Here is a 13,104-nt window from a genome sequence, read left to right as displayed (position 1 = left end):
GATATCCCTCTATATCACTACCTGAAGGAGTCTCAAAGCGGCTCACAATCTCCTTTCCCTTCCTCCCCCACAGCAAACACTCTGTGGGGTGAGTTGGGCTGAGAGACTTCAAGGAAGTGTGAAAGGCCCAAGGTCACCCAGCAGCTGCATGTGGAGGAGCGGAGACGCGAACCCAGTTCCCCAGATTACGAGAGTACCGCTCTTAAACACTACACCACACTGGCTCTCTAAATACATTAAAATGTCACACATTGAAAATGTGAAACAAAGATTTCCCCAACTGCGCATGCATCTCCTGCCTTTCAGCTCAACTTGCCCCATGTCACACGATCCCATAAGGAACACACCATGTCTGTTATGTACTGAGCTGAATCCTAGAACAATAGGATCCAGAATGCAGCAGTCTGATTGGTCCTCAGGAGCCACCCAATCCAGTTCCAGGTGGGAGTGAATCAGGGACCTGATTGGCCTGCAGGAGCAGCCAATCAGGCTTCTGGAGGAGGTGAATCTGCAACCTGATTGGCCTACAGAAGCAGCCCGGAATTAGCCAATCACGCGGGGCCCATTGTGTAAATAATGTATATATAGCTAGACGTTTTGGGGGAAGTTTCATTCATTGATACTATGAGCTGAATAAAGAGCATGAAATTCACACTCGACTCCGAGTATATTTCAGTGTCCCTCCCAGCAGAGGCGCTACTGCTCACCTAACACCCACAAACTCCTGAATTCATGTGTGTATCAGTATTCTGGTTTTATCAGTGAGCAAAACTCAACCTTCCCACATAGTGACCTCAGAGTGACCTGCGAAAGATGGCTGGGCCAAAACTCTCCAAGATGTGTTGCTTGGAGGCCAAACTCTTTAAAAATCCCTGATCTCTATCCTTCCTTCCCTTAGAAATAGTGAAACCAGTAGAACTGAAATAAACCTCATAATGTGAAATACAAAGAAAATGTCTGGATAAAGAAAATAACGAAAAGTACAATGTACAATGTGATTAATGTAACCAACGGTAGTTGTAAATTAATATAGACAGACAATAAGAATTGTATAAATAGGAGGATTTATTTGACTATAGACACTCTATGGACAAATACGAAAGAACAATAATATACAAAACGGATGAAGACAATGCGGAAAAGATATAAAAGGCCAGAAGAGGGAAGGAGGGAAGTCAGCTCTGGGGAGCAGGTGTAAATGTGAAATGTAGTACAATATGTGTATGTGGAGTGTGCAAATGAAAACCAATAAAGAATATTATGGAAAAAATAAAATAATAATCCCTGATCTCTAAATAACCCACCAGAGAGTTGTAAGTATGGGGTTTGTGATTGCTACACTGCAGCAGTTGATGAGCCTTAGAAAGCTGTGGTCTGTATAGTTCAAGCTCTGGTTTTCCCAGTAGTGATGTATGGAAGTGAGAGCTGGACCATAAAGAAGGCTGATCGCCGAAGAATGGATGCTTTTGAATTCTGGTGCTGGAGGAGACTCTTGAGAGTCCCATGGACTGCAAGAAGATCAAACCTCTCCATTCTGAAGGAAATCAGCCCTGGGAAAGACAGATCCTGAAGCTGAGGCTCCATTACTTTGGCCACCTCATGAGAAGAGAAGACTCCCTGGAAAAGACCCTGATGTTGGGAAAGATGGAGGGCACAAGGAGAAGGGGACGACAGAGGACGAGATGGTTGGACAGTGTTCTCAAAGCTACCAGCATGAGTTTGACCAAACTGCGGGAGGCAGTGGAAGACAGGAGTGCCTGGCATGCTCTGGTCCAGGGGGGCACAAAGAGTCGGACACGACTAAACAACAAGAAAGAGTCCCTTCCAAATGTACAATATGATTCTACCTGCTGCTGATCTTCTGGAGAGACCTGTCCAGCAACCGAAAGTGAATCCAGGAGGATACGGTAGCTGGTCACCTTCCCGGTCGCCGGTGTCCAGCTAAGTCTCAGAGAGCTGTGGCTCTGCTCGCTGACTGTGAGGTCCCGCGGCCCAACAATCTTCTCAACTGCAAGGAGAAGGGAAAGGGAAGCCCGTCAGAGCTTCAAGGAACATGGTTACGGAAGGTAGGGAATTGGAGGAAGCACTCTGGCCACGCTGAAATTGGGGCTGACCCTCAGGATGGGCCAGGCTGGAACTGGGAACGTTCACCTCCTGTGCAGTTTCCTCAGAACTTCAACCGAGAACCTTCCCCCCTGTACGAGAGGCGAGGTCCGAGTTCAGTCCGAAGTCGATGGTACAAAATGAAGGCAGTCCATAGAAGTTGAAGCTGGGTGCAAGGGCAGGGCATCGGGTGAGGTCAGGAGCTCCGGCAGGGAAGCAGGTCAGGGATGAGTCTGGAACCGGCTACCAACAATGTTGCTCCCACAACCTGGGACTGGCTGGCTTTTATCTCCCCTGAGGCATAGGTGGGCCCTGATCCTCTGGTGACTCGCCTCTCCTGGCCTGGAGGCAAGCACTCCTTCTGCGGGAACTTAGTTCCCTCCGCCTCTCTGCCCTGAGCCTCTGCAGCTCAGGAGAGGCTGGAGGGTTACCGGACCCAGAGGCAACCTCCTCTTCCTCTGACGGGGCTGAGAGTGGAGCACCTGCAGGCAATGGGTTCTCCATCACCTCAGGGGCCAGAGCAGACTCAGCTGGTGCCTGCACCTGAGGATCCAGCACAGGTGAGGACCCTTCAGGCTCATGCCCCAGCCCCGGCTCAGCTGGTTCTGGAGGCGGGGAATCCTGTGCAGGCTGGGATTCCTCAGGTTCAGCAACCAAATCCGATTCCCAGGCCATCACATCAGGTAACAGACCGGCCACTGGGCCTTCCTGGAACTCAAAAAGTTCAAAACTTCATTGTCAGACTGACCAAGCAAGAGCTTGGAACATTCTGAATGTGATGGCCTGGGACTCGGGCTCAGACTCGGAACCAGAGGAGTCTCAGTCTGCACCAGATCCTTTGCCTCAGGCAGCATCTGAACCTACTCTGGGGCCTGATCCTGAAGAGCTCCAGTCTGCACAGGTTCCCCTGCAACAAGCACCAGCTGGGCCGAGTCAGGGGCCTGAGCCTGCCCTGGCTCCAGATGCGGGGATGACCTCGTTGCCTCCAGCTGGGCCATCACTTACAGCTGCTCCACTACCAGTTGGGTCAGGAGAGGCTGAGGCAGCCCCTGGGTCTAGTAACCCACCGACATCTCCCGAGCTGCAGAGACTGACGTCTGAGAGAAGGAGAGACCTGAGTACTCGCAGGAGGAGTGCTCACCTTCAGGCGAAACAGGGAGGTGAGTCACTGGGGTATTAGGACCAGCCGCTACCCCGACAAAGATAAAAGGCTGACGGACCCTGCCCCAGGTTGCAGGAGCAACTTTGCTGTACGCTAGATCCTGCCTGAGATCCTGTACCTGTCCTTGCCTGATTTCCTGCCTTGTGTCCTGCCTTGGCCCTGTCGGACTGACTCCCAGTAGAACCTTTGGATTCTGGACCGGTCCTGGACCGTGTTTCACGGGTTACCCCCTGGCCCAGCACACTGAAGTAGACAGTTGTTCTTGGCACCCGTCTGTCTCAAGAGACAATGGAGTGTGCCTCCGGGGGTGAAGTCACACCAAGTGAGGTCAGCAGCACCGAAGTGACCACCCTGGGGTGCAAGCTTGGGTAATGTGAGGTCCTTGGCTTCCCAGATGACAAGACCCCCCTCTCAGCCTCGCCGATGTGGTTCAAAGGAAAGCAGAGCAATACATTTAGCCTTGCAGGAATGGCCAGAAGGGGGCATACAAGGCACAATCCAACCATCTTAAGGACTCCACTCCTGATTTGTGTAGGGTTTGCTCCTGAGCTTTTTCTATTCCCAAAGATGTGCCACAGGGCGGGAGAGGTTTCCTTCTCCTAGATAGGCTACCTTCCCAGGTTGATGAGCCCCATCTGCCCCACACTTCCCTCTCTATCACGTGCAGGAGCCGCCTTCTTGTCCGTTGAACCAACTATTGACCTCCTCCATTCAATCCACCAGAGCCTGTCTTTACGATACGATACAATACAATACGATAATCTTTATTGTCATTGTCCCATACAGAACAACAAAATTGAAAAATCCATTCAAAACCAACAAGCCTGCTATTCCAGCTATCCCAACCTGGTTAGCCCCCTAAAAACTCCAATACCCCATTTTTAAATACAATATACTCCCATAGAGACTCCTTACACTGCGTTTAAAACCAAAATTGCATTTGGATAGAAACTGTTTCTCAGGCGGCTATTGCTAATCTTTATAACCCTGTACCTTCTTCCAGAAGGCAGAAGCTGAAAGAGATAATTTCCGGGGTGCACACTATCCTACGCTATCTCTGCAGCTTTCTTATGGCACCTGGAAGCATAGATTTCATCCAAGGTGGGAAGAATGCACCCAATTATTCTCTCCACAGTCTTTACAACCCTGGACAGCATTGTTTTTCCCCTGACCGTGCAGCTCCCAAACCACAAACACAGACCATAAGTTAAGTAACCCATTGGCTACTGTCACCTGGTTTAGACAGCCGGTCAAAGCCATTTCCCAGGATTGTGGCCGCTGTTGCATGTTGACACCTTCTAGGAGCCACGGCTGAGAGCTGAGCGCAGGGTGGGGACCAGAGGTGGACAAACTACCCCAGCAGGAGCATGACGTGTCCCCCACCAGAGGTACTACCCCTCCCTGAACACCCCACACACCCCATAACCTTCCAAGTCTTCCTCATGCCCAATTCCATCTGGCTGTCCTTCCACTGGGGTGAACTCTTCAGTGCTGGGGCGGTTTCAATAAAGGAAGGGTCTTGGACTCACCATTAGCTATTTGCTTGGCCGGTTGTGGGGGCTCCGAAGCCGTGAAGCAAAGCCTCCGGGACACCTTTCGCGAGAGGCTGTCGAGTTGGCCAAAGTCTTTGGCGTAGAGCATGTGCTCCTCGATGGGATCGGATGCTATTTGCTTCAGTTCGTTCCTATCTGCGTTTCTAATTCCTAACCAGAGGGAGGAGGAAATACAGGTGGGCAAAGAACTTCTGCAAACCCAGAGCATCCTTAAACTCGCTCGAATGGGAGGCAAGTTATTTGATCACAGGTCATAGTATCACACTTTTAAGAAATTAAAATGTTGTACACACCAGATACCAGACTCATGGTGATCAGGTTTTCGAACTGTTACAAGTTCTGATGGCCTGTGGAGTATGTGCCTTGTGGCAAAGTAGTGCATTTGGAACCAGTTTTCTTTCAAGCCTTGCAGTCATGCAGAAAGATGTCATCAGCTATTTTCAAATAAATCTCTTAGGCTGCAGTCATACTGCAGACGTATTGAAGAGTAAGTCCCCACTGCTTATATGGGAATAGACATTGGTTTTTTACATGAGGGAATATGAAGCCTCATCACTCTCAGGGGATCATGCTATTCATCAGCTGGATGCCCTATCATTTGAAATTTTAAAGATACAGTGGTGCCCCACAAGACGAATGCCTCGCAAGACGGAAAACCCGCTAGATGAAAGGGTTTTCTGTTTTTCAATGCGCTTCGCAGGACGAATTTCCCTATGGGCTTGCTTTGCAAGACGAAAATGTCTTGCATTTTTTTCACTCCCCACCCCCTTTTTCTAAGCCGCTAAACCGCTAATAGCCTTTTAGCAGCTAATCCGCTAATCCCTTAAGCCTTTAATAGCCGCTAAACCGCTAATAGCGCTAAGCCGCTAATAGGGTTGCTTCGCAAGACGAAAAAACCGCTAGACGAAGAGACTCGCGGAATGGATTCTTTTCGTCTTGCGAGGCACCACTGTATTTTTTAAAAGAAGAAAAGAGCATGAAACCCGTGGGCTGCTTCATAAATACTTTTTATGATTTAAGAAATGTGTGTTTCTATGTTTTTAAATGATTTTCCATTTAAAAAATCCACCCAGAAATGGGAAAAGACATTTGTATTCCCATCCCCACATGGAACTGGAATGGACTGGACTTTGATGAGTCCATCCAACTTGGAGGGCTTTAAAAGAGGTTGGGGCAAATTCAGGGAGCAGGAAACTATCAGGAGCTAACTAGTTGCAATGGCTATGTTCTGCTTCCGCAGTTGGAGAATATAATGCTGGGAACTACAGGGTGGGGAGTGGACTCTTGTGCTTGGATCCTGCTCACTGGCTTCTTGCAGGCTCCTGTGAGAACAGGATGCTGGACCAGATGGGCCATGGGCCTGATCCAGTTGGCTCGTCTTAGGGTCTCAATGGCTCCCACAAAGTTCCAAGTGATAAACAGAATAGGGCTTAGGTGGTCCTCTGAATGTTCTTGGGCTACAAGTCCCATCACTCCCAACCAATACGGCTAAAGCTGAGGGGTGATGGGAGCAACATCTCAAGAGGCCCATCTGTCCCATTGCTGGGATAAAGTAAATGAGCCGGGTCACATCTGCCCGTGACAGCGGATTCTGGGCTATCATGAGAAGAAGGGAAGAAGGTTCAGCCCAGGGATGTCCTCAAATGGAACCCATCTCTTATGGCTTCCCTCCCAGTCTTCCGTAAGATGTAGTAGTTGCAGTGGTAGACTAGGATCTGGGAGACCAGGGTGAATCCCTCACAGGGTTGTTGTGAGGATAAATTGGGGAGGGGGAGAAAACCATTTACACCACCTTGGAAACCTTGGAGGAAAACGTGGGATAGAAATGAAATAATAAACTCTAAAGAAAATAATAAACTATAAAGAAAAAAAATTAAGATGGCAGGGTCTATCCCCAAAAGCAAACTCGGCCCTCCAGATGTTTTGAGACTCCTACAACTCCCATCATCCCGAGCTAACAGGACCAGTGGCCAGGGATGATGGGAGTTGTAGTCCCAAAACATCTGGAGGGCCGAGTTTGCCTATGCCTGGCCAAAAGTTAACAACAACAACAATTTATAACCCACGTTTCAACCCAAATGTTATGCTGCTGCTGTTTTCTTGCTTGTTTTTAAGTAAGTTAGTAGGTGTTATAAATCTATTTTAGTAGGTGGCAGCGACTACTTGTTTGTTTGTTTACCGCACTGACATCCCACCTTTTTCCCCCTCCCGGGAGCTCTAGGTGGCCCCCTCCCACGTCGTTCTTGCCCCTCCCACAACAACCCTGGAAGGTAGGTTAGGCAGAGAGGCAGTGGGACTGGCATAAGGGCACCCCATGAGCTTCACGGCTGAGGGTGGGGTTGGAACCCTGGCCTCCCCCCAACTGAGGTCCAATGCTCTGACCATTTACGCCACACCAGCTGCTGAGCACTGATGTGACGGACCCCATGGTTTTTATTTCCAGCGTTACATACCCACAGCAAACACAGTTACCCCACTGTTCTTAAGGGCCGCTGCTGGCTCCTCAACGGAATCAGAAGATTTCCCGTCTGTAATTAAAACGACCGCCTGCGACGACACCAAAAATAGAAATATATAGCAATAATGTGGAAAAGGGAAGGTGAAGAGGTTTCTTCTCCCTGTGCTAGAGTCCCTGAGAATCAGCCCATTGAGCCGGTTCAGCCATTACTGGGTTGTTTTTAAGCTCTTCTCCTTTCTTTCCGTTCTTAAAGAACGTCTGTTTACTTCTGTAAACTTTGAGGTCCTGCAAGCCTGCTCTTGTACGTAGGTGCTGCTGTTCCGGCTATGTGAAGGCTCACCCACGAGCCAATAATGGGTTTAATATTAATATTATTGGTACATATACCATATTGGCCTGAATATAAGCCTCACTCCCCACCCCCAATTCTGCAGATCTCAGTGCAAGTAGATAAATAGGTACCACTCCGGCGGGAAGGTAAAAGGCGTTTCCGTGCGCTGCTCTGGTTCGCCAGAAGTGGCTTAGTCATGCTGGCCACATGACCCGGAAGCTGTATGCCAGTTCCTTCGGCCAATAAAGCGAGATGAGCGCTGCAACCCCAGAGTTGTCCGCAACTGGACCTAATGGACAGGGGTCCCTTTACGTATTCTGGTGTAAGGTTACCAGATTTTTTTCAATGAATCCGGGGAGACTTTTCAGCTTCAGTGGATTTTGTATGGGGACTGATATGTAAATCTGGGGACTGTCCCTGGGAAACTGGGACGTTTGGTAACCTTAGGTTAAAGGTAAAGGGACCCCTGACCATTAGGTCCAGTCGTGGCCAACTCTGGGATTGCGACGCTCATCTCACTTTACTGGCCGAGGGAGCCGGCATACAGCTTCCGGGTCATGTGGCCAGCATGACTAAGCCGCTTCTGGCGAACCAGAGCAGCACATGGAAACGCCGTTTACCTTCCCGCCGGAGTGGTACCTATTTATCTACTTGCACTGGTGTGCTTTCGAACTGCTAGGTTGGCAGGAGCAGGGACCGAGCAACGGGAGCTCACCCGGTCGCGGGGATTCAAACCGCCGACCTTCCAATCGGCAAGTCCTAGGCTCTTTGGTTTAACCCACAGCGCCACTCGCATCCCAACCTTAGGTTAGAGCAACCCATTTCAACATCTGCCAGGTAAGAACCTGCAGCATCACTCACCTTTGCAGCATCTTCTCTCAGTGTCCCCGCACGGACCATTGTGTCTGCTACAAAGGAGAGAGCATTCCCTGTCTTGGTACTGCCCCCTTCGTAGAGCAGATCTCGGACAGCCACCAGCACCTCCTCAATGGTGATGTAGTCCGTCAGATCGATACTTACTCTGACGGCAGGAAGGCAGTCCCCGGATAAAACAAAGGGAAACAGAGTTATTTGCAGACAGAGAAGAAATCAAATATTGGTTATTTCAATTGTGGCTTTTAAAATTAATTAACAGAGTCCTTTAACTCGTTGCCTGTAGCTAAATGGATGTGTTGTGAAACCTCAGCAATGGTGCTGTTTTGAGGAACCGCAAAAAAGGCAGTAGGTTTTGTTGCAAAAGGGCATTGCCATTTAATTCATTACTGTTTGTTTGTTTAATTTGTATTCCAGCCCCCAAATCTGCAAATCTCAGGGCAGTTCACAAAATAAAAATACAATATAAAAGCACATAATACATAATGAAAACAAGAACAATCAACAACCAATAACCCCTCTCTCCCATAAGCACATTAAAAAGGGGTTTAAGATGTTCATCAGCCCAAGGCCTGGTTGAAGAGGAATGTTTTTGCCTGGTGCCTAAAGGTGTATAATGAAGGCGCCAGGCAAAGCTCCCTCTGGAGAGCATTTCACAGAGCGGGAGCCACTGCAGAGAAGGCCCCGTTCTTGTGTTGCCACCCTCTGGACCTCTCATGGAGGAGGCATACAAAGAAGGGCCTCAGAAGATGATTGCAGGGTCTGGGTAGGTTTATATGTGGAGGGGTGGTCCTTGAGGTATTGCGGTCCTGAGCTGTTTAAGGTTTTATGGATCAATACCAGCACTTTGAATTGGGCCCAGAAACTAATTGTTTTTGTTTTTTTTTAAAGATATTTATTGAAGTTTCAACATATTACCAAAATAAAGAAGAATAAAAAAGAAAAAAAAGAAAATACAAAATAAAAACAATTAAAAACAAATCAGTCTTTCCATATCTTATCTTTCATTTGCTTGTTTCCCTGACCTCCTCACACCTCCCTTTCTTGTATTCCAGTTCAGTTGGTTAATTCAGCAAATCCTTTCCCTCTTTAATTTTATCTTAATCTTTTATCTTAATATATTATAGCTTTAGATTATCACCCATTAACAATCCATTTTTACATGTTCCTTAACATTGCTGCTAAAAAACCCCCACTTAACTTCAATCCAGCATCATTCTAACATTCATTAATTTTGCAGTGTTTCTGTAAATAGTCTTTAAATTTCTTCCAATCTTCTTCCACTAACTCTTCTCCCTGGTCTCGGATTCTGCCGGTCATTTCCGCCAATTCCATGTAGTCTGGGCCCAGAAACTAATTGGCAGCCAGTGAACTCAGCCCAGGATTGGTGTAATATTGCTCAAACTGTCTGGTGAGCAACCTGGCCACCAAAATCTGCACCAGCTAAAGTTTCTGAACCATCTAATCTAGAGGTTAAGAGAGCATGGACAATGGAAATTAGGCTATCCCTGTCCAGATGGGATGCTGCTGGTCCACCAGCCGAAGCTGATGGTGGGCACTCTGTGCCACCGAGGCCGCTTGAGCCTCAAGACATAGCAAAAGACCCAGAAGTAACCCAAAATGCATTCCAGCTGCTGTCCACTTTATTCAGCCCCAAACATACGAAATTCCACATTGCCCTTGGGTTTGTGAATCGTCGCTTTTTTCCTGGGAAGTTGGAATCTTTGCAAACATTCCGTAACAGCCCAACCACACAGCAAATAGTTAGAGCTGAAGCGGGATGTGAGGGCAATCTGGCTGCAACATCTGTCACCCCATTGATCACCAGGGTTGATTCGGCTGATCTGGCTGGCTAGGCGGGTGTCCCCTTCCTCCCTCACCGCTTCATGTGCAAAATTTAAAGTATATTTACAGAAATGCTGCAAAATTAATGAATGTTAGAAGAATACTGGAATGAAGTCATATGGTTTTAGCAGAAATGTTATAAAGAATTAAGTAAAAATTGATTGTTAATGGGTTGAAGTGGAAAATTTAAAGTTAGATTGGGTTAGGATAAACTATAGAACAAAAAATTGAGAAAGAGGGAAAGGATTTGCTGAATGAGCTAACTTGAACTAGAATACAAAAAAGGGAGGTGTGAGGAAGTCGAGGAAACAAGTAAATGAAAGATAAAGATATGGAAATTGGATGTGTTTTTAAATGTTTTGGTTTTTTCTTGTTGTTTTGATGTATTGTTCTTTTTTATTATTATTATTGATGTATTGTTTGTTAAATTTTTCACTGTTTCTTTTTTCTTTTATACTTTTTTTCCCTGTAACTATAAAACTTTTAATAAATATCTTTTAAAAAAAAAATAGTTAGAGCTGAAGCGAAACCTCCTAAAATGCAGATAGAAAATAAATCCTAGGAGCCAAGAGGACTCAGAAGCGGTAAAGTGATGCGCACCTTGGTTTGTCCCCGTAGAGCACCACACTCAGACGGACACCCGACTTTCCCACCACCACGTTTTCAAATGTCCGTATGATGGTGTAAATGAAGTCCTTGACCAGCTGGAAGTTGCTTTCCCCGATGCTCCGTGATTCGTCCACGAGGAACAAAACGTCCGCAGTCTCCGCTGTGCTGCAGGCTGCAGCAAGAGAAAGACAAAGCAGATGAGAGGTCATTGTGGCACAAAAGAACGGCTAAGGGAGCTGGGCATGTTTAGCCTGGAGAAGAGGAGGTTAAGGGGTGATATGATAGCCATGTTCAAATATATAAAAGGATGTCACCTAGAGGAGGGAGAAAGGTTGTTTTCTGCTGCTCCAGAGAAGCGGACACGGAGCAATGGATCCAAACTACAAGAAAGAAGATTCCACCTAAACATTAGGAAGAACTTCCTGACAGTAAGAGCTGTTCGACAGTGGCATTTGCTGCCAAGGAGTGTGGTGGAGTCTCCTTCTTTGGAGGTCTTTAAGCAGAGGCTTGACAACCATATGTCAGGAGTGCTCTGATGGTGTTTCCTGCTTGGCAGGGGGTTGGACTCCATGGCCCTTGTGGTCTCTTCCAACTCTATGATTCTATGATTCTTTGAACCTCTGGATATCCATTTTTGGGGGGTATATATTTTTAAATTTGATTTTAAATACAGTGGACGCTCGGGTTGCGAACGTGATCCGTGTGGGATGCACATTCACAACCTGCAGCATTCACAATCCACAGCTACGCGTCTGCGTACATGCAGGTTGTGATTTGGTCTTCTGCACATGCGCGACCGCCGAAACCCGGAAGTAACCCGTTCCGGTACTTCTGGGTTTTGGTGGTCTGTAACCCGAAAAATGTTCCATTCTGAAGGGAATCAGCCCTGAGTGCTCACTGGAAGGACAGATCCTGAAGCTGAGGCTCCAAGACTTTGGCCACCTCGTGAGAAGAGAAGACTCCCTGGAAAAGACCCTGATGCTGGGAAAGATGGAGGGCACAAGGAGAAGGGGATGACGGAGGACGAGATGGTTGGACAGTGTTCTCCAAGCTACCAGCATGAGTTTGACCAAACTGCGGGAGGCAGTGGAAGACAGGAGGGCCTGGCGTGCTCTGGTCCAGGGGGTCACGAAGAGTCGGACACGACTAAACGACTAAACAACAACAACACGAGAAAACGCAACCTGTAACCTGAGGTATGACTGTAGTATAAACATACAACAAAAAACAATTCAAGATCCAAATATTGAGATTACCCTGAATCTCTTTACTTCCCCCCATCCCTTCCACGGGTCCTAACGGTATTATTATTTACAACTGCATATCAATACTTATCCAAATGCTTAATCCTTCTAAATTATCCACACTTTACAAGTGTGCTTAAAATCCTGCTGATGTTTTAAGCTGCTTACAGAGGTCTCATAAATAAATTATTAAAAATTCCCATCCCTTATTAAAGTTCTTGTCTTCTTGATTTCCAAGATTCCCTGTTAATTTTGCCATTTCGGGAAAACTTGGTTTCCTATTCTTCTCATTTTCCTTCCATCTCTGGGCTAGTAACATCAGTGCAGCTGTTGTCACATACGTAAACAATCTTTTCTGTTCCTTTGGTATCTCAGTACAGTGGTACCTCGGGTTACATACACTTCAGGTTACAGACGCTTCAGGTTACAGACTCCGCTAACCCAGCAATAGTACCTCGGGTTAAGAACTTTGCTTCAGGATGAGAACAGAAATCGTGGTCTGGCAGCGGCATGAGGCCCCATTAGCTAAAGTGGTGCTTCAGGTTAAGAACAGTTTCAGGTTATGAACAGACCTCCGGAACGAATTAAGTACATAACCAGAGGTACCACTGTACCTATAATTCCTAGTAAAACCTCTGGATATCCTGGCCACATCCGCACAATACATTTAAAGCGTTTTTGTGCCATTTTTACCATTATGGCTTTTTCCTCTAAGAATTCTGTGCACTGTGGTTTGTCAATGGTGTTGAGAGTTTATAGGATGGATAGAAACCCGTGACTAGTATAAGAGTGCTTTGAATGTAGGCTGCAGGTGTGACCTCAACTGACCCCAGGTTATGAGATAAGCAAATAAAGAAAATGTCAAAAGAAGGGGATGTGGGAGCCCATTAAAAAAAGCTGGGTCAGTTTCCACAAGCCTTGACTCT

At 47.1% G+C, this 13,104-nt stretch overlaps 1 protein-coding gene across 1 annotated transcript in view; it reads right to left on the bottom strand.

The window, feature by feature from the left end:
* LOC310658825 (collagen alpha-1(XII) chain-like) overlaps nucleotides 1-13,104 on the bottom strand; it is a gene marked incomplete at its 3' end in the record, with an annotated part of 74,996 nt that overhangs the window by 34,184 nt on the left and 27,708 nt on the right. The window contains exons 3-7 of the mRNA XM_083401195.1: nucleotides 10,926-11,106; nucleotides 8,469-8,628; nucleotides 7,272-7,365; nucleotides 4,795-4,968; nucleotides 1,848-2,008 (exon numbers count right to left, since the gene is read on the bottom strand). Coding sequence (XP_083257321.1) covers nucleotides 1,848-2,008; nucleotides 4,795-4,968; nucleotides 7,272-7,365; nucleotides 8,469-8,628; nucleotides 10,926-11,106 — 770 coding nt within the window. The remainder of the gene's footprint in view (nucleotides 1-1,847; nucleotides 2,009-4,794; nucleotides 4,969-7,271; nucleotides 7,366-8,468; nucleotides 8,629-10,925; nucleotides 11,107-13,104) is intronic.

The sequence above is a fragment of the Podarcis tiliguerta genome (genome assembly GCF_965153285.1).
Source record: "Podarcis tiliguerta genome assembly, chromosome: 10".
NCBI lineage: Eukaryota > Metazoa > Chordata > Lepidosauria > Squamata > Lacertidae > Podarcis > Podarcis tiliguerta.
Note: the sequence above shows the minus strand (reverse complement) of the source record. Positions and strands in the feature narration are given on the sequence as shown.